At 41.4% G+C, this 21815-nt stretch overlaps 2 protein-coding genes across 2 annotated transcripts in view; both read right to left on the minus strand.

The window, feature by feature from the left end:
- ifngr1 (interferon gamma receptor 1) overlaps positions 1 to 21815 on the minus strand; it is a 136702-nt gene that overhangs the window by 65465 nt on the left and 49422 nt on the right. The window lies entirely within an intron of this gene.
- Positions 1436 to 21784, minus strand: nup133 (nucleoporin 133). The gene is made up of 25 exons (XM_085164144.1): positions 21544 to 21784; positions 21248 to 21363; positions 21007 to 21110; positions 20362 to 20595; positions 19855 to 20025; positions 19256 to 19411; positions 19065 to 19135; positions 17519 to 17666; positions 15986 to 16136; positions 15253 to 15407; positions 14957 to 15048; positions 12795 to 12958; positions 12481 to 12575; positions 11998 to 12222; positions 11791 to 11913; positions 11567 to 11666; positions 9753 to 10007; positions 9181 to 9314; positions 7129 to 7287; positions 5591 to 5726; positions 5120 to 5238; positions 4765 to 4845; positions 4599 to 4663; positions 3824 to 3912; positions 1436 to 3333 (listed from the first exon to the last, which is right to left on the minus strand). Exons 1-25 carry the CDS (start codon positions 21669 to 21671, stop codon positions 3197 to 3199), a joined length of 3408 nt encoding a protein of 1135 aa, XP_085020270.1. The 5' UTR covers positions 21672 to 21784; the 3' UTR covers positions 1436 to 3196.

Below are 21815 nucleotides of genomic sequence, written 5' to 3' on the forward strand. Positions count from 1 at the left end.
TCTTACAGACAATATTCAGACAGACATGCCTCTCTTTAATACGGTTAATATTGTTCTTGCCTCAGCAGCAGGCAAAAGGTCAAAACCAGCCTCATGACACTTTATGAGAAACCTTCACTCCTCTATAGGAGATGCTATCAAAATATGGAGCAATGGTTTTTAATAAACATAATATGGTTAATACAACCACGGAGCTGATAGCAACTGCCTGCTTTCTACTTCTTAAAAAGAGCCCGATGATAAACTGAACAAGTTAATAAGACCAGAAAGTAGAACACCTAAACACCAAAAAATTCATTTCACTAGCTGGGCCCACGTCCTCATTTATGATTGACAGCATTTTAGTAGGTAAAGGCGAACGCTTGGACATCAATTGAGCTGCGGTTTGGGGAAGGCCTCGAAGGGGACTGGCGACGGCTCCCGGGCTTGGCAGATCCCCGTGTACTAAATAGAAGTGAAGAAGTTAAAGAATTGAGAACAAGCAGGGAGGGAGGGTGGGGCACGTAAACGAGAATGAGTTGCAGAACTGGGGGAACCTGTATAGATAACAACCGTAAGGAGCGTGTTTGGAGGCATGGTCCCGCTCCTGAAATTCAGATACATAATCTCCAAAAAACTGCTTGGATTTGTGGAAAAGTCCTTCTAATCATTCAAAGTGTTATTTTAGTCCTTTACTGAAATTAAGGGAATCACATTAGCGATTAAATGAGAATATGAGAGTATGAGTGAGGACCCCATACGGTAGGGGATAAATAAAAATATTAAGTAATTTAAATATTTATTAATATAATGTAATATATAATGTAAAGTAATATAAAGAATATATAGTAATCATAGAAAATAAAGTAATTTTGATGAAGCATATTGTAAATGTCTTTATTTTCAAATACTACTGCTGTTACAGTAATGGCTGACATTAAAAATGAGGACACAAAGATGCACCAAATGGCTTGAAAGCAGCTGAAGCGAACAGTTGCAACTGAAATGTTTAAGTTGGTGCATCAAATCAGAAATAGCAGGTAAAATACATGCATAGAAGGAAGTCGTTTGAAAAAATGAAAGGAGCTGAAGTACAAACACTTAAAGCTGGGAGCTGAAATCTCAGGAGAAATTATTCCATAGACGTACATTCCCGGAAAACAGCAGTCAGATTGAATGTTATACGACATAACACTGATTATTTAAAAATATTAAGGCTGATAGTGTCCAGTGATGGGGTAAACATTGACCCTTAAAAGCAAAGTCCAAAACATATTTAGGGCACATCCTTCAGTTTTTACATGTATGTAGGGGAACAATGTAGAAAAGGCATCATTAAGGTGAACAGATTATTGTTAATGACGCATCAGCATGTGTGCAGGACAGCAGCTGGTTGAGAGGAAATAGTTCACCCTGTTTCATACTACATACAGTTTGAACCCTTTATATTCAAATATGCAAATGTCCAATGGAACCAGTATCTACAGCAGTTGAAAGTAGAATACAAAGTAACTACATTGTTCTTTCAGGTTTGTTACACTATTTTTCCCCATTTCTCTTTCTGGAGGTTTCTTCCTTCCCACTGTCGCCAAAATACTTGCTCATAGGGAGTCGTATGATTGTATGTAGGGTCTACCTTACAGTATAAAGCACCTGGAGGTGACTGTTGTTGTGATTTGGCGCTGTATAAATAAAACTGAATTGACTTTATCATCTTCCTTTTTTAAGCCTTAAACATATAGTGCCTGTTTTCTTCTCTTACAATAATAATAAGGAATTTTTCTTTTATCAACCATTTGAAATCCATAATAAAATGAAGGAAGTCATTTGTAAATTATTCTGGGGTTATCATTCTCTATTATCATTGTTGGCTCAGGGGGTTGGGAAGCGTATCTTTAACCGGAAGGTCGCCAGTTCGTTCCCCGAGCTCTCTGTTCTGGTCGTTGTGTCCTTGGGCAAGACACTTTACCCTACTGCCTACTGGTGTTGGCCAGAGGGGCCGATGGCGCGATATGGCAGCCTCGCTTCTGTCAGTCCAGGGCAGCTGTGGCTACAACTGTAGCTTGCCTCCACCAGTGTATGAATGTGAGAGTGAATGAATAGTGGCATTGTAAAGCGCTTTGGGTGCCTTGAAAAGCGCTATATAAATCCAATCCATTATTATCATTCTCCATTTGAAAATATAAAAAGTAAATTACCTATAACATTGGAAAGATTAGAGTCATACAAACTAAATTGGCAGTTATGTACAGCTCTAGTGCCAATCTAATCTACTTTGACTATATTTAGCTGCACTGGATCCTGAAAGCTGTGCAAGTGGATCACTGCGGAGGATCTCTGTCAGCGTGGCAGTCAACCAGCTAGAGGAGCTCAGATCTATTTATAACAAACATCTGCTCTTTGTCGCCCAACAGGAGGAAGCCCTGATGAGTACAGGGCAGCTTCTCGAGCCAGTATCTCAGAGGCTCAGGTCTGTGTCACTTTTTAAGTCTGCCATCTCACCTCAAATAAAAACAAACAAACAAACAAACAAACAAACAAACAAAAAGAGGCAGGAAGTGAAAGCTTTACTTTTGTGGAACTGTTGTCATATTGTTTTCTTTCTTGGAAGATTATTTTAGTTGTGTGTGGTAGGTTGTCCTACCCTGATCTTACTTGGTATGTCACACTAAACATGGCTGCATTCAGGAGGATCTCTCTTTATAAATGATTACGGCTTCCTTAGAAAAAGGAGGTGCAAACTTACAGCATGCCAACATGTCTTTTGTATGTATCCACTAAGAATCAAAACACACACATTAGAGCAAATTTGATTCATTGTCATAAGACAAATGTGTTCTAAACGTGGTGAATGTTAATGAAGCCGTCATACATTCTCTCTAAAAACAAAACTTTGATACAAAGAACTGAAATCATGTCTTGCATCACGATATGGATTTCTTGTCTCTCCTGTTAACAAACAACTATCTTCTTTACAGCAGCACGTCTTTTTCTAAATATGTACATTTGTCCCTAAAGGTGAATAAATGAAAACAGAAGCCAGTGAACTGTGTCACAGCTGTGCGTCTTTGAGGAATACTAGGAAAGTGAAACTGAAAAGTACACAAAAATCAACACATTTATTTAGAAAAGAACAAATTTAAAGACATCCCGAGAGTGAGTCGAATGCAAAGAAAAGCTGAATCGCACAATGTTTCACTGGTGGGTTTGGTGGTTGTTACATCTGGGCTTGAAGGTAATGTTCATAATTAGCTCGAAGGACAAATTCAAAATATGGCTTTGATTTCAAACTGCTGAGCTCATCCAGCTCCAGGAGGTCTTTGATGTCGGGCAGGTAGGTCTGCAGAGAGACGCCTGGAAAATATAGAAGAAAGAGTTCGTCTGTTTAGTAATTACAAGTGTATTTTTCATATAAGGATACATATGATTCGATGACCATACAGATAAAGAAAACTGATGACTCATGACTGTTCATAATATACTCAAAAACAAAGGGAGGGCTTGAGTGGTCCACTGTTTAGAAGAGCCGTCAACAGAACGTGTAGAAGAGTAAAAACTAAGCTGCTGGGATTACTGGCTGAGCCCGACTCCCTCCTGCCAGAACCAAATGTGTGCTCTAACTTTGACAATCACACGTACAGAAGTGTTCAGCTGTATTATGCACAGTTTTTGATAAACTAGTTCTATATGGAATGAGCCTACGCAGCTATTTAAGTTGAACAAGGGGCTCTCATGACATAATAGGGATAACTTAGTGTCATTTAAACCCATTTTCCCCATCAATACGCTCGAACCCCCTCCCCATATTTCTTTAATCCACCAAGTCTTCATCAATGTTTCTCACCTTCCTGAATGAGTTTGAGGAGGATCTTGACAAAGATGCTGTCTTTTGTTGCTTCCAGAGGGTCGTCGTTCCCATCGGCAGAAGACCAGCTGGAGGTGGAAAAACAAACAAACAAAAAAACAATAAAGAAAGATACCCACAGCATTTAAATCAACCATTACGAATCCAACACACACACAAGCTTGTTTTTTTTCCAGATTCCTTTACTGATCCAAACTAGCTGTAATCACTGACACTCCATCTTTCCTGGCATATCAATAAAACACTTATATCCTTTACAGCTGGTATATAATTCAAAAGATTGTATTTTTTAGAGCCTGATGAGACCTAGAATCCATATGCACTGGCCTGTGAGTTTCCAACTAACTATTAATGGTATTTCACATGAACATCGTAACAGAATAGCTTTTTATCATTTACAGTCGTGTTTCTGATCACCTGGCAGACTCCAATATTAATTACTTTTTTGCTCTGTTTTTGGCCTCTACCAGCTTCAGGGGGAAATGTCTGGCTCTTTATGTGCACGAGGTCTTATTGCTGAAAACTAGAAAACTGAGAATAAATCCAAACACTCGATTTGTGGCTTTAAAGCTAAACAATGACCTGAAACTGGCTAAAAGGCTCTAAAAAACAAAACAACATATATTCAGCTAATCATAGGTTACTCACTACTAGAAAACTATTTACATGTTATTAGAGAAATACCAGGAGAAAAAGTTTTAATTTAAGCAAAGTCCCAGTTGAACGTATACAAAAAAACCATGATGGATCTTACTCGTCTCTCCTAAGCGCTTTGCCGAAAATCTCACATTTGAGTGCGTCGATGTCCACAGCATCGTCCTACAACAGAAAAGCAAGAAAACCGCTAAACTTGCTAAAGTTGAGAGACCGACTAACTGAGCCTCAAATGCACCAGTGCTGTAAAAAACGCTAGTGGTTACCTCATCGATGTACTCCAGCAGGTCCAGAGCCTTTTTGAAATCGTACTCGTTGGCTCGCCTGTTGTCATCACAGATGTACAGCTGGAGAGGACGAGAGTAAAAAAGGAAATGCACCGAAGCTGTTCAGTCTCAGTGTTGGAATCATTTTCTTCTGACCCTCTCTAAATGTGATCTGATCTTTTCTGCATACCTACGATTATCACTTTGTCTGAAGGTGAGGTCCTTCTATACTACTTTTATGAACAGCAGACACCAATTTACACAGTTATCATAAAAAAAAACATTTAAGCAACTGAAATGATCTTGTTTAAATATTGTACCTAAGTTAACAAGCAGTTTTTGCACGTGTTTTCACCTGTATGAGGTTGTGAGCACTGAGCAGAGGCATGGTGTCGGGGTTCTGCTGCTTCTCCTCCAGCAGCTGTCGAGGCAGAGTCTCCTGATGCAGCAGGAAGCGCTCCTGCTCCACAATGTCTGATCGGCAGATGAATGACAGTGTCAAGTCTACTTACACGACATATTACAAAGCACCTGCCACTCCACAAATATATGTACCTTTATATGTCTATTTTATCATGCCCTTAAAGACTTTCATTACTAAGAAAAAGATGAATGAGTTTAACTCTGAACTATTCTCTGAATTACTATGAGATCAAGGCAACCACTGTTGTAGCAGCTAAGTAACTTTTATCCACTGACAATCTAAGAATCTGTGTCAATAAAATGATCTAACATGCTGGTTCGATTCAGTAAAATTTCACGGATAACGAAGTTTATGAGGTGCAGGGAGGTCTGCATGCATACAGCGATGTGTGCGCTTTTTTACCATCAATTTGTTTGGAGAGCCGGTCCTCCGGCAGGTCAGATGCGAGTGCGGTCAGCTTACTGAGAGCCAGCAGTGTCTTCTTCTTCACAAAGTAACGTGTTTCCATGTTGGCTTGGCTGTAGAGAGTTCTGTGGGCCTGCAGACGTGAAATACCACGTTAGCCACGACATCGTCACACCAGAAATATATCAATCTGTGTAATTATAAGACATGATACAGCTTGATTCAAATAAACAGAGAGTAATGTCACTTTTCATTATTATACATAATTTATGGACATCTATGCTTTGATTTCTTTGCGTGGGTTGTTACTGACATGTGGTGAGAATTTCACGTCAGAATTATATTTACTTAAACAATTGGGTGACGTGATCAATACTTCTTATCACAATGTTGACTAAAAAAAGGGAGGAGCTAAAACTGCTCGTCTCAGTCAGAGGATGAACGGAGAAGCTGTATGAAGGCCCAGCATAAGATAAATAAGAATAGTTCAGAATCATGAAAAGCTATTCTAAAAGAATTCAATAATAAAACTGAGCTGGAAATGAGAATAACAGATCCCCGTGTCTGCTGAATACCTCACCAGGCACATTCATTATCACAGTTAAAACGGAAAAGAGGAACCAAAACAGTATCGACCAGGATAACAGTGAAGTTTACAGCCTCGAATGCGTCTTTGTCAAAGTGGATTTCTGCTGACAAGTGAGGCCAAAAGAGGAAGTCTTCTTCGGTTTAGATATATGCGTGCCCGTGGTTTCACTTTGTTTGTTAACTGCAAACAGGAAGGAAACTTTAGAAAGTGTGTGTGTGTGTGTGTGTAACAGATATGTTACAGGATGTTTTATTCTGTGCTTTGTCTTCTATGAGCAACAGATTCAAATCAAACCGGAAGGAAACTGAATTTGTGTTTCCATCGTAGATTACACTGTAACAGCTACACACTGTGTGTTTAACAGGAAAGACAGCAGGACTGTTAGGAAAGGAAGGAAGGAACAAAGGAAGGAAGGAAGGAAGGAAGGAAGGAAAGAAAGAAGGAAGGAAGGAAAAATGACCCTATATTTTTATTGGTTGCAAAACTGCCGTATTTTTGAAAAATGCTATTTCCAGAGGTAGTGAAAAGACTGAAGTGCACAAGCGATGAACGAACAGCAGAAGAAAAAATATGAAAAGGTTTAAAGTACAAAAAAAACCAAAAAAAAAAACAGGAAGGAAAGAAGAAAGGAGATAAGGACGCTAGGAAGCCGTGTGGTTACAAGAGCTTGAATAGAGCAAGGCGGATGTGTTTATTAATGTGTGAGAGTCAGACTGTACTTCTGAGAAAATCATGTTGCTACAATGTTGGCCAGATTTTGACTGGTCCTGATAGGTTTGATAGGTTTTAAATAGTTACCCCCCCCTCCAAAAAAACCCCAAAAAACCAAAAACGTTTGGGTTCAGATTAGGATTTAGTTGGGATATTAAAAATTCATAGAAAATTGTATTGTGCTGGTTTTGTGAAACAGAATTGTAAATGTGTGTGTTTTTATTCTTAAACATACACTTTGGTAGTCGTGGATGTGGATGTGATGCAGCCAGCTGAGGTGCTGATGAGCCTGCAGGAAGCTGGCGAGCTGCTGGTGCTGAGCGGCCGGCTGGGACAGCAGCTTCCCTCTCTTGCCTTTCTCCATGTACCAACGAAACAGGAAGTCGGAAAAGTTCTGCAAAAGTAAAGGTACAAAGAGTGTGTTAACGCGTTTACTGATATACTCTGGTTTGAGTTCGATAGAATCCAGTATTTGTGCAGAACCTGCTGCTTCCAGGTATGTGCATCACCTTTCTGAAAGGTGACGTATTGGTAAATGTACCCAAAGTTATCCAGCTTAAAAGAAAGCCTGAGAGATTGTTTTTATTCTTTTGGGATGATCTTAACAACATTTCTTAAATTTGCAGTTCATGATAACCAGACAGAATTTGATGACATGCCAATTTAGTCGATCATCATAGGAGTGGCAGGGGTGTGGTCTCTGGCCTGCTGCAGTGGAGGGGCGGTACAGTGAGCTCTCAGGGCGCCGAGGTGGCAGAGGAGACACCTCGAGACACGACTCGCTCCCCTTTTACATGTAGCGACAGCGGAGACAGACGGGGGAGGAGTGTGTGTGGAGTAGCTGGAGCTGCTGAGTCACCTGCGCTGAACTGAAAAGAATAAGCAAAATAAAAGCATTTCCTAAGCCTGACAAACCCGTGTGTATCTGGTCCTTCGCTACACTAGGACTGTAGCCCTTGTCAGTAAGTCACAACACACTAAAGGAGCCATTAGTTCTCCAATATAGAAAAAATAAACATAAAATTAAACATAGTTGTGGTTATACATCCTTTGTCTTCGGAGCAGCCTAGCTATTCCCCTCTGAGGTTGTCGATGGTTTAGGGATTTTTCTCTTTTTTGGAGCATTCTCTGGAGAGGATTGTGTGATAGGTCTGGTGCCAACAACTAGGCTACATTCATAGTCAATGAAATCAACTTAAAAACAAACAAACTAGCAGATGGCTGCACATTTTTAAGCCTAAATAAAAGATACAGTCAACTACTGCTGCCTGTCACCCCTCCCAGGCCTAGGGGCCGGGACTCTCATCTTCGGGTTTTTGGGGGATGTTGCTAACTCCGGGTCAATAACAGGCACCACACCCGCAGTAGATGTGCTCGGTGTGAGGTCTCGCAGCAAGCTATCAAATACGGCGCATTTCTCGGCTTTAAAAAAAACGCTATGCGTCGCCAGGTGTTTCATGAGATTTGAGGTGTTACCTCCTTTGACAGTATCACAGTATCACCTTAAAGCACTTGTTGCAGGCTGCTAAGTTTGCATCTTTTGCTGTGAAGTACAGCCAGAATTTGACCGCTTTGCCTTGGGCATTTTAATCTGTAGCTCTGCTCTAAAAGAACGTACGTACCTGGACCCGCCTACTATCCTCGGAAATGTAAAATGATTGGCTAGAATTCAAAGTGTATGACATCTCAGGGAAAAAAAGCACCGAAATGTGCGCTGCTTTTTTCGGTCTGGTTACTACCGTTTATGTCAGAACTGGTGCCGGTACCCATCCCTAGTCACTTCTGCCTCAAGGTGTCGTCGCCGGGTGCTTGTTGGGCGGAGGGTTCCATCTGAGAGCCTGCCTGGTGATGTTGGTTGGCGGTTTGCGTAGAGTGTACCCTACCCAGCACCATCTTTTCTTCGTCTACTGGGAGTTGACAGGTTCTTTCCCATAGGTTGATGTTACTGATGGTGTCTGGCCAGCGAATGTGGAGAATCCTTCTCAGACAGCTGTTTAGGAATGTCTGGGTTTTCCTGTTTGAGGTTTTGTTTGTGCTCCAGGTTCCAGCCCTGTACAGCAGCACTGACGTCATGTTGGAGTTGAACAGTTGGACCTCGGGAGTCAGAGTTAGCCTTTTGGATGCCCAGATGTCAGAGGAGCCTCGTTTTTATTGGGTTAAAATGTAAAATGGCCTCAAAGTGCCTTTACAATCCTGTACAACGTAAAACACTGTGTCCTTACATCCTAAATAAAAAATAAAAATGGTAAATAACATGTAAGGAAACTCGTGCAGAGTTTTTGTGTACCTGATCTGCGAACTTGGCCATGTAGTGCTGCAGGCGGCTCTGGTTGTCTGTCTGCTCACACATCTGAACCAGGATGTCAAAGTCACAGTACTTCTCAGCCAACGCTGCCACCCACTGGTACTGACCGAGCTCCACTGCAACGCAAAACACTAAAAATAAATAAACTGAAAGGAAAAACCTACAGAAGAAACATAAACACACTTCAGTTTGCAGAGTGTCCACGTGTCTGATTACAACATGTCTGTGTGTGAGCTGTGACATGGTCACGTTCAAGTGATAGTTTGTTTACTGCAACAACCTCTGTAATTGGACTGCTAATAATAGACCATCTCTCTACTCAGTTTGAGCACTCAAAGCTTTTTCCTGTAATAAAGAAAATTTAGTTATTTCTTCATACAAAAGAGGAATTACCAAAGGAATACTTACAGCATTTTTACTCATCTAACAAAACTCTTAACAAAAAAAAAATCAAAATTTCTAAATGTCACAAAAATCCACTTTAATGTTAAAGATTTAAATTTTACTCGGTGAATCTATAAGACTCGATCATTCACATTTTAATCTCCACTTACAGAGCGGTGCGAGCAGCTCGGAGCGCCGCTGGCTGTACTCCATCTCCAGGCTGTTGTAGCGCTCCTGTTGGGTCCTCTGCTGCTGCAGGGAGTTTAGCTGAGCCACAAAACTGCCCAAGTAGATATCCAACAGCGCCACCAGCTGCTCACAAAGGGCATTGCGCAGCTCTGAGTCAGCATGTGGGTACACTGTGCGCAGTATGATCTCGTGCTGGCGCGAGAGGACTGTTCGAACGCCGCCAACGCCGCCTGATGCTGCATAAGCAAGATCAGGTGGAAAGAAAACAGGGTTAATAATCAGTTCTGCTCCAACACACAGTGCAGACACTGAGCCATTCAAACATTCAGTTTCTTACAGCACTGAAATAGAAAAGAAAGTTTTAAACTTCTTCAGTTTAAGACGGGATTTTAAGCCACGATGTTTACATAAGCATAAATGCATAAATGCATATTTGGATGAAGTGCTAAAGTGATTTAGTTACAAACACTGAACAACAACATACACTAACAGGGTTATATGTAGAATAATTACATTTCACTGTGAATACATGAGGATTTTCTTATTTTTTTCTTCGTTTGTAGCTGCTAAATTTAAACAGCAAAGCTTTATTTCCCAACAGAAAACTTTCAGAACTGCAACTGAGCTTTCCTGTCCACACCCACTCTGTAAACTTTGTGGTATTAGTGCCCAGATTTACTGCCATGAGTTTGTATGGTAGGTTTTGCAGTATTTCGATAACATTAGACTAAAGCATGCTGTCAAACTCACATTACATCCACTTTGATCTTAAGTGGGTCGGACCAGTGAAACTCCTTCTATGCTTTTCTGTCATTTAACTGTTTAGTAAGAAAAGCTGTAAAACTTACAAAAACACAAAAACAAATAAATAATAAAATACAAAATTTATGCTGGTGGTTGTTTGAGCAGCAGATCAAACAAGTTTAAAATTATAAATGACCTTAAGCGCACATTCAGGCCTGTGAGAGCCACGGCTCTGTGCTCAGTCTGCTTTTGCATGTGACTGGAGTGTCCATCAAAATACATTTGACACCAAGTGAATCTAAGGCTACGTTCACACTGCAGGCGAAAGCGCATCAAATCCGATTTTTTTGAGCCTATGCGACCCATATCCGATCATGGTGTGACAGTGTGAACGGCACAAATCCGATATTTTCAAATCCGATCTGGGTCACTTTCATATGTGGTACTGAATCCGATACATATATGATGTTTTAAGCGACTGCTGTTTAAACGGTCATGTCGCATTAAATCCGTCTTTTACGTCGCTGACACAAGACAGACGCCAATTATCAGCGCCGGAGGAGACATCGCGAACGCTTCCTGGCCATCCCGTGTAGATGTCAGTGAAACTGTTGGGAAGACAACGTTGGAGAAACGTGAACATTTTATTTGTACTGTATAATCTGCAGATTCTGACAGAAATCTGCAGCTATCCTTTGAAGCACCGCTCCTCTAAAACAGCAATAAGGATCATTATTAGGTTATTTAAATTATTATGTAAATAACAAAATAACTTAAAGCAAAAATTGGGAAACTTAAAGTCCGAAGTCTTTATATTAACGGCCATCAGTCAAACAATACTGTTGCTCTGGGTCTAAACAGAGCGCGCTGTGTGTGACGTCTTCTTTTGCGCATGCGGGCCGCTTTGAGGGTTCACACTAGAGCGCGTTTGCTGTCGCATTTTATTTGTAGTGTGAACGAGCAGACAAAAAAATCGGATTTGATCAAAAAATCGGAATTGAGCATTAAGACCTGCAGTGTGAACGTAGCCAAAGAAGGTTCATGTTGTTACCTGTCCATGGGATGTACTCAGGCTCTGCAGCAGCATTTTCAGACGCTCTGTACATGGAGGCCTTCATGTCTCTGTACTGACCAGCAGCTTGAAGCATGTCCTACACACACACACACACACACACACACACACACACCTTACTAACATTTTACAGTCATTACATTTGAAAGACTACCCATACACTTAAAAATGAAGCCTAAGTTTTAACGTGACCGCACATTTACCTTGATGATGTTGTTGACTGTGAGGACCACTTCGGCCCACTGCACCGAGTCGACTGGACTCTCCTTCAGACTCCGCTCCTCCTCCTCCAGCAGACAGTCGAACACCAAGGAGATCTGAGAGACCTGTGAGAGCACAACAACAGTCCAATGACCGTCTATTACACAAACAAACTGTGACAGCACCTTCTCGCTGCCAGAGACTCAAACCTCTCTGAAGAAGACGTCAGCAGCGGTGAGGCTTTGCGGCACGGCGGTGTTGTTCCTCTGCAGCGCTGTGCTGATGGCCCGGTTCACTAGTTCAGAGTGTTTGGTGTGGTGATTTTTCAGCACCATGGCTGCTTGCAACTTCTCGGCGTGTTCACACAGCAGCAGGCGTGTTGCCATGGGAGATGAACGTACAGTCACCCGAGTGAGTCGGTCCAGCAGTCCAACCTGGCAACAGAGGACGATGGTGGCTTTTGAGAGGCAACTGGACTGATGCATTTCTAAATTCAGCCTTTGAGTTTTGATTTGCATCACATTTTTATTTTCAGCCCTGTTTGTATGTCAGTAAAAGTAGATTTGCAATCTAATGTACAAGCTGATCTTAATTTAGTTTAATTTAATCATTTTCCACCAACAAGCTTAAAGTGTGCCTTATAAAGTAAACTTGGAGTGTGTGCACACATGCAAAAGTGCAGGTTTCTTTACCTGCAGCAAGAACTCCATGAAGCAGCCATGGGCCTTCATCTTATCCTCCAGTTGGTGAAGGATGATGAGGGAAGTGAGAGGAAAGCCAGCGCTCTCTTCACATCCCAGAGAGAGAAGAAAAAAACAAAACAGTTCAAGTCTTTTTCCAACACACACATTAAACTCAAAGTCAAATCAGCTATGTGAGAACTGTACAGTGACTGCAGAGAGGACGAAACCTTACAAGCACTAGTTTCATACAATATCCAGAGCTTTTCATTGGTTGGTTAATAACTTAAACTTCTTGTGTTTTGTTTCCTCTCGTCTCAGCTCACCATCGGGGACAGACTCGGCCCAGCGAGGGTCAGAGGCCGGGTAATCGTCCACCAAATCAAGGTTGATTTGAGTCACCATGGTGTCCAGCTCAGCTCCCTCCTCCCCATCGCTGTCAGCTGGGAACAGCTCATCTATGACTGTCTGAGCCCCGACCAGGTCATTACTGACAGAGGAGAGAAGGAGAGTTATAGACTTGTCCTCTCAGTGCTTTTTAAGGGCTCAGAGAGTTTAGAAATGTGTTAACATAGAATGTAGAATTATTGCAGAGACACTGCCCTCAATGTGATAAAGGCCTGACTGTCATGAACTTAGGAGTAGATTGTAGGAGACCCCTCCCCCAGTTGAACTGTGAAAGGTCTCAACATTTGTAACTGGATAACTGTGGTCTGGAAGGGAGATGGGTTTTATGACCTCTAGGGAGTCACCTACACCCACAGTGTTTTAACTGTCACGCACACTCACTCACGTGCACACACATAGACACGCGGAAACGCGCACATGTAGGCTCTCACGTGCTTGTGCACATAGACACAGACACAGAGTTTGCAGCACACCGTGGGGGGGGGGGGGGGGGGGGGGTTTATGATGGGGTCGCCTCTATAAAGCTGGCTATAATTAACAAAGGGGTGAAGATTTTGCAGAGGGACATCGGCCTCGTCTTCCCTTCTAGAAGTGCGTGCTTAAATGAAGATGAATAAAGGTTTTGTGAAATAACTACTGAGTTCCGGTGCCGTCTCTGGAAGTTTCGACGAATAAAAGAACCGGGGTGAAACTGATTTTGCAACAAGAGAAATGAGGAAGCACAGACAATCCCATCAGAGTCTGGTAACAGCCAGTCAACTTAGCAAATAGCAACGGACAGACACAGAAACAAACTATAAAGAAAAACAAATGTGTTGTTTTTCTCTTACTCACAGATGACCGGTCATTATGGCTAGAAAGTGTGAATGATAACTCCTTATTAAAGACCCTGAGCTTCAATATAAGACTTCAACATTCATCAGAAGCTTACAATAACCAAGTTACTCAACACAACATGATGCAGAGAAACGCAGCTTTGATGTTTTTACTTGATAAACAACAAAAATGAACAAACATGTCGGCCAGAGATTCACAAAAACAATATTCTCAAAAAGTAGAGTGATTTAGTCACTTCTGTATTTACCTGATACAGAATATATAAGTGGACTTGGTGCTGGCTCTTCCTGTTCCAGCACACAGTGGTGTTTATGTGGACTTTATCTGTGTCTGTGTCATAATGTTGTATGCCACGGTGGAATCGTCACGTTTTATCTAAAGCACTCTCTGTTGATTCACACGCTGATATTATTATTCACTCACTGTTTTAGGCATTTACAAGCTTAAATGAACTCGCAGCCGACTTGCTAGCAGCATGGCCTCTTCGCCTCTCCCTCCTGCACCTTCCTGCTCACTCTGATGTTTGAGTGTTTGTTAGTTAAAGCACTGACAAAGCTGCTTGTGTGAATGGGTGAATGTGGCGTGTTGTATAGAGCGTATAAGAGTATAAAGCTATGCAGATGATGCCCAACTTCATTTATCCATGAAGTCAGATAACACACACCAATCAGTTGCCTCAATACCTCATTTTCTGCTTCTAAATTCAGAAATAAGCTTATTGTACTCAGCACTCAGCAAGAGTACTGACGGGGACTAGAAAGACAGGGTATATTTATTTAAAATCCTGCTGCTCATGTGCAGGTTTTGAATGATCAGGCCTCATCTTATCTTAATCTTAGTTATCTTATCTTATCTACTACTAAGATAACTAAGATAACTTATCTTAGTTATCTTAGTAGTTATCTTAGTACTATTAAAAGTAGAATAGGAGACAGAGCCTTCAGCTTTTAGACTCCTACTCTTTGATTTGGCAGACAGACACGGTTTCTACCTTTAAGATTTGGCCTAAAAACGCCCTTTTTGATAAAGCATGTAGTTTGGTCAGGTGACCTCTAATCTTTCCTTAGTTATGCTGCAATAGGTCTCGGCTGCTGGGGGATTCTGTTTATACACCTCTCTACATTTAATTATTTGTTATTATTAATCTCTGGCTCTCTTGTCTTTGTCTAATATTATGAAGGCACTTTATTATTTTTATTTAAAATATTTTTCAAAGGAGATGTGAGCTGCATTTAAGACGTACCGACAGAACTGCAGGAACGCCGCCTTCAGGAGTTTGGTTTTGTCCTCCTGAGCTACAGGCTCGGCTCGGGTTGGCGTCTCCATGGCCGACACCTTTGATGCAAATTCAACATTAGAAATGCATGACTGCAACACCCACAATCACATGTTAGCTTAGTTTTCTTTTTCCTTCTCAGGATTTCTTGTGTCAATAATTATGAGACGCAGAAGAAAGATCATGAGAAAGATCGAAGTCTCACAAACTGGCATAAAAAGAAAGTTCTTAGTCTCATCGCTCAGACTCTCTTTGAAACTCACTTCCGGGGCTGCAGCCAGCGAGGAGCACAGCGAGTCCTCCATGGTCTCTGGCAGGATGGAGGCACTCTCTCTGGCCACCACCGCCACCAGACCGCTGTTTTGCGAGAAAAAGACCGGCAGGTTGGCACAGCAGCCGGCTCCACGTACACCATCACCTGCACAGACAGAGGCCACCAACATAAACAGACTCACCTGGATTTGATCTAAACTGAAAGCATTTATTGGCCTATTGAACAAGTCGAGTGAATTATTTGTTCCTTTACAAATACTTTATTATATTTTTTCTTAATTCATCCCTAACCAAAACATTCTCGAACAATTTTATCTTTTAGGAATATCTGAGTCTTCGAAGCAACACAGTTTAAACCTCTTACACCAACACAGTGGACAAAAACCTGTTAATATGATAAAGTTAACTTATTCAAGCAACATTTGATCAGTTATAGATTTTTGAGATGCAGGTGAAATTTGTTTGAATTATGAAAAAGAACTTGAACTTTGTTCAGTGATGTGACAGATTTTAATTAATTTTTTGAAACATATTCAATATTTCTGTGTAACTGAATTTCAAACCAACGCCAAAATAAGTTTATCCTACAGAATCAGGAATTTCATTTAACTTTAATTGAAAAACAAACTATTCACTGACCACAGTATTAATTTCGTTGACTATTACGTGCAGTAATAATGACAAAATGAAGGAGTTCTTGCTCTAACGTTCCAACTTTCCCACCTGGTGAGTTAAAGCTGATTTTCTCATCAGGAACTGCGACCCGGTTGGTTCCTGTTGAGCAGGCGAACACGACGTCCTCGGTGTACAGAAAGGCTGTGGAGCCAGGGGAACGAGGCAACGCCAGCCGAGTGGCCTGCAGGGTCTCCATGTTCTGAGGAAATAACAGAATAACTAAAGACCTTCAAAATAAAAGCATAAATATCTTCACTTTCACTGTCACTTGTTTGGACAGTTCCACTCTTTCTGCGTTGCTCAAAGTGGTTAATGTTTTAATTATAATCAAGGATTGTAATTATCAGGCTCTTCTTGATGAGCAGGGTTTTACACAAGAAGAGGATGACCAAACTGATCCTCTAATACAGGGGTCGGCAACCTGCGGCTCTTTTGTCCTTATACTGCGGCTCTGCGTGGTTTGGGAAAATAAATTAGAAGTATTTAGCTGAAGTGTATTTTATTCGTGTTTAGTTCTTTTTTTAACCTGTAGTTATAAATTGGAAAATTATGATTTTGAAATATAAAAATAAAATTATATTCTATTATTTTTTCATCGCTCAAAATAAGCGTCACACTCGCGGAAGCCAGTATACCCGCCGAAACGCCGTGCATTTATCGAGACTTTCGACCCCAGGTAGGCCAGTTATGGATCTTCGGATCCACATTATGTCGGCAGCTGTTCTCCACCGTGAACTATGTTAAAAACAAACACCGCTCACGCCTCACAGAGGACAGCTTACAGTCCTGCGTAAAGATGAAATCCCCGATTCGCGCTGCAGACCACGCCCCGCCACACACATTAACCAGGTAAGATACATATTTAGGCAGAATTTTGCAAATATCTATTTTTTTTTCTAACGGAATAGTGTTTTTTTTTTCCAAGTATTTTTTAAAAGTCACGTCAAGGCTCCAAAAGCCCAAAGGCGATATAAGGGTGGCGGCTCACAACAGTTTTTGTTTGCTGGATCATTTTAGTTCAGCTGGGTGTCTTTCCTTTTGTTATATTTCTTTAAGAGTTCAAAATGTGTTAATTACATAAATAAAATGTAATTTTCTCTGTAGCACTTCATGGAGTTCATAAGCAACACACCTTAGTTGCTCTGTGGATTCTTTTAAAAAGCAGTTAAAAACTTTTCTGTTCAAACAAGCCTTTTGTTGATCTACGTATTTTAGATTCTTTACATTATTTACATTTGATCTTTTACATTGTGTATAATGTCTATTGATTGTATTGTTTATTTTAATCTTTGTGTACAGCGCTTTGTGACTGCCTGTCTGTGAAAAGCGCTTAATAAATAAACTTTACTTACTTAATTTAGTTATTCACACAAAGCATAAAGGTAAAAAAACAAAACAAAAAACAATATATACAGTGTTATCTTCATTTTAGATTTCAAAAAGTATTTGTGGCTCCCAATGTTTTCTTTTGCGTGGAAACCGGGTCCAAGTGGCTCTTTGGGTGTTAAAGGTTGCAGACCCCTGCTCTAATAGATCAAATCACAAAAACACCACTGCTGCAGTAGCAGCTTCAGGTCTGACCTGGAAGGGAGAGCTGTACTTTGTGACCTCCACGGTGAACTGGTCAGAGATGGCGGCTCCGTTGTCCTGCAGGGTGACCAGGCAGAAGTAGGCCAGGCAGGGGGTGTCGGACGGGTGCCAGGCTGCAGCCAAAACCACCAACCCGGCTCTGAAAGCACACAGAGTGGAGCTCAGTTCAGCCAGGGGTGCAGTAAGTTCAAGAGGAATAGCGAATAATAGCAACAAATAAACACAAGATAACCTGTCGACTAAGACAGTGGTCCCGAAACGTTTTTACACCACAGACCGGTTTAATGTCAGACAATATTTTCACGGACCGGCCTTTAAGGTGTCGCGGATAAATACAACAAAATAAAATCATACGACCAAGACGAATATGGTGGCATTTTGTAAATAACATAATAAACGCAAATTCACTGTGTAATTGTGTAACTTTATTAGCAGCGTCCTCCTGAAATGCGCCAACAACACTGAGAGTAACGTCCTCCTCTCTGCCCCTTAACTTCCAAGGACCTGGCGTCCACATATGTGGACATCACATTTTGGGTTATTTAGACCAAAATACTACAAGGGCCTGATATCCACTTACGAGGACATTATACTGCTACTGTTCTATCAAAATTTTAAACGAATATCCCCAGATGTGGCTCTCATTTTCCTTGGAAACAAAAATCCGTTAAATCTTTTTATTTTTTAAATCTGGTCATTCTTTGTTTTTGCATTCATGGGGTCCCAATGTGCCCAAATATCAAAGATAAATGAAAAATGAATGCTGTGGAAGAGTTCAGGTCTTAGGAGGTTAATGCTCTCTGGTCACTATGGTAATGTGTAAATATTTCTTTCAGAATAAGACAACTATAACACGGGAAAAGACCCAGGGAAACAGAGTTAACGATAAAAACCATACATTTCAAACCCGAGCCTCAAGTCTTGCGGTTCAGTGCCAAACGACTCACGGACCAGTACAGTTCCGTGGCCCGGGGGACTAGGACACAACAAGTGGGGAGACAAGTGTAAAACAAGTCTTTTTATTGACTGAAAGGATAAAATCCATCTTTCATTTAATATTTATTGGCCCAATAAATAATCTCAGAATTTTTTTTTAAATTCTGAGATTGATCTTTGAAGTGCAGAGCGACACAGGATGGCTAGCTCAGTTTGGCCGTAGTATGCTAACGCTAGGGTGACCATATTTTGATTTCCAAAAAAGAGGACACTCGGTCCAGTCATGAAGAACTTTAATAAAACTGTTTGCTTCAAGAAAACATATTTAAACGATGCCTTCTTTGTGTGGTTAATGAATCGTGAAATAAAAAATGTCATATAGACTTTTACAAGTCAACAAGTGCAAAAAAAGGAGGCCGGTTGGTCACTCTAACTAACACTTTACCATGCTTTAGCACATGCAATCCTACATGCGGCATGTTTTAGTGACAAAGAAGAAGAAGAAGGAAACAAAAATGATTCAGGTTTTTGTGAATCCAAAGACAAGCACCAATGTGTGGCCCTGCTGCTTTTAATCACACACACAGTAGAACACACTCACTGGCTGAGCTTCATGTCCAGATATGCCACATTTGCTCCCTCCTTCATCTCCTCATAGTTGCTCTCTGACCCCTGGAGGAAAGGAAATCATTTTCATTTGAATCTTATTTAGTTTGTTTTCTTTGCTACAGTGCAGAACAGGAAAAAACCTTCATCTGTAATAAATAAGGTCACATGTTTGCTTATACTGACCCATATAGCGTCTGTGATGCTCTCGTTCAGAACTCTGCGCGCGTCCCAGTTGAGGATCTGGTGCTCCGAGCTGTCGTCGACCTCCCATTTACTCAGACTGGAATCAGTGAGTGTGTACAGGGAGCTGCTTTCCCCCACCCACAGCACACTGCAGAGCTGCAGCAGTAATAGAGTCAGAACTCTGAACACTGAAGATAACTAAACTGACACTGGAGAAGAACTGCCCTCACTATTCAGCCTGATAGACGTAAAACATAAAGGGTGTTTAAGAAATTTGTGAATTGGAATCAAAAGCAGTCACTCATTTCTCTCTGTGGCTAAAATTTATTTAAAAAACAAAACAAAACTTGATTAATATAAAACACAAACAAATAACACATGGAGGAAGTAATTAGCAGGTTATAATCAGATTATCTATGAGTGACAGTAAAAATGGGAAGAGTCAAGCTCAGAGCAACACTATTCAAATTTAAAGGTCATCAGCAATAGATGAAAAATAATAACACTGTACACCGACTAGTCTTGATTATTAAAAATGCACAAGATAGAAAAGAGTACAGATAGAATAAATGAAAGCCCAAACTCTGCAGTGGACTCACTGCGTCATTGGCTGGTGTCGAGAGGATGCCAAACAGGCTGGAGACACGACGTCCGATGCCAGAGAGCATGCCCTGACCCTGCTGCAGAGCTCGGCACTGCAGTTTCCCGGAGGAATCTGCACTTGCTCTCAACAGCTGATTCTTCACCGAGGACAAGACAAAGCTTCCACCCTGAGAAAGGAGAAGGAAGTGAGGAACAAAGAGGTCAAGTTATATGTTGTTGATTTAATCCTGTTCCTTACAAATCTACACAAAATAAAGTGCAATGCCAGCTTTATTACACGTGTTTAAATGTTTCAAGATATCTCAAGGTATGCAGTGAAGAAAACTTGGACAGCAGCATTACTCCTCAGCGATTTCTGGAGTGATACTGTTTGATGTGGTTGTACTTTGGGACCCTTTTCAAAAATATTTGAGTATTTTGGATTTGGCAGAGTCAGTGGTGAGTTTTTTTGTAACAAATTGATTAGCAAAACCGTCTATTTTCAACTGAAGAAACCTACTTACTCTGACAGCAACAACAAAGTTGCACAGATCTCCCAGGTCCACATCGGTCTCTGTGTAGTTGCCCTCCTGGGAGAGGCTGGGCCAGTAGCGAACCGCTCCTTCTGCAGCCACAGCCAAGACAGAGATGGACTGAACAGCAGCCATCTCCAGGGGAGCAGTGGAAGTCACAGCCACAAGGTCAGCAGTGTAGTTGTACTCACTGCTGGGCAGTTGCAACTCCTTACAAACTGAGACCTGCAGGAAAACACAGTTTAGTTTGTGAATTTAAAGCTGCCAGTTTAGCACATTGTGAACTTTCAGTCTGTTTTGATTCATCATTTACTCCATCTAATATCGGAATAAGAAAGCAGGTTTTGTGAGAGAAAAAAAGTCCATCTTTCTATCGCTGAAACATTTACCACATGTTACTGTACCCAGCTCTTTAAACAAAACTAAGACACATGAAATAAACGATCAGTGAATAATTATTTGCTTTGTCGATCCTACAGATGGAAAAAAGGCCTCACGCCGCTTGCATTATTTTGGAGAACATGTTAAAATAACTCTTTAATGATTTTTAGATTGTAATTTTAGTCTAAATGTAGTTTTAAAGTGACTTTTAAACTCAGGCTGAAAAAAATATATAATTGTCTGCCCTGATCATACCTTAGCTACAGCAGTTTGGCAGATCTTCCAGATGATCAGACTCTCTCCACAAACCATCCAGGCCCAGCCGCTCTCACACACCTTCACTGAGATCTGATCATCAGCTAGAGTAACCAATAAGAAAATGAAAAACAAATGTTTAGTGGAAACTACTAACTCTCCCACAACCAGAAACATAAAGAGAAGAGAGAGAGCAACTATTCATCTTTCATTCTCAGAAAGAAGACAATGTTTCTCTTACCGTCAGCCATCGTCAGTGCCTCCATAACTTTGACGGGGAGGGATGAGCCAAAGGTCTGCACATCATAGTTAACGGTTTCTGCCCCTGCATGGCTCTGCACTCGGGTAGGTGTTGATCTGGGGAGGACACAAACTCAGAACAATCAGCTGTAGCTACAGTCTGATGGGCCCAGCTAATCCAAGACTGCACTGACGACTCAGCACGAAAGAACAACATCTATAAATCTGTAAAATTGTCTTTATTTGTCATATATATGGAGCCTTCCGATTGAGTAAATCTGATCCGACAACACTCACCTCGCCGACAACGGCGTCCTGCGCGGGGAGAACAGGAGGCCAGGGACCGCACCGGAGACGCTCTTCCTCCCGGCGGTCCTGGCCGGCTGCCTACGGCCGGAGCCCGGGGCGGTTCGGGGGCTAAACATGCCTGCGGTGGTACCCCGAACTGTTCAACAGTGATAACTACAACCCTGCCTGAAAAGCGCGCTCACACGATCCACCAAATACAACTCTCCAAACAACGCGCGGTGCAGTCGCTGGATTAAAACGTCATCGTCTCCTCCGCCTAT

The sequence above is a fragment of the Neolamprologus multifasciatus genome, chromosome 6, assembly GCF_963576455.1.
Source record: "Neolamprologus multifasciatus chromosome 6, fNeoMul1.2, whole genome shotgun sequence".
Taxonomy (NCBI): domain Eukaryota; kingdom Metazoa; phylum Chordata; class Actinopteri; order Cichliformes; family Cichlidae; genus Neolamprologus; species Neolamprologus multifasciatus.

Coding starts and splice junctions, on each gene's coding strand:
- nup133 (XM_085164144.1), bottom strand. CDS start 21,671: ATGTTTAGCCCCCGAACCGCCCCGGGCTCCGGCCGTAGGCAGCCGGCC. Junction 10,008..11,566: donor TGAGTACATCCCATGGACAG/GTAACAACATGA, acceptor TTGCTTATGCAG/CATCAGGCGGCGTTGGCGGC. Junction 3,334..3,823: donor CCTCAAACTCATTCAGGAAG/GTGAGAAACATT, acceptor TATATTTTCCAG/GCGTCTCTCTGCAGACCTAC.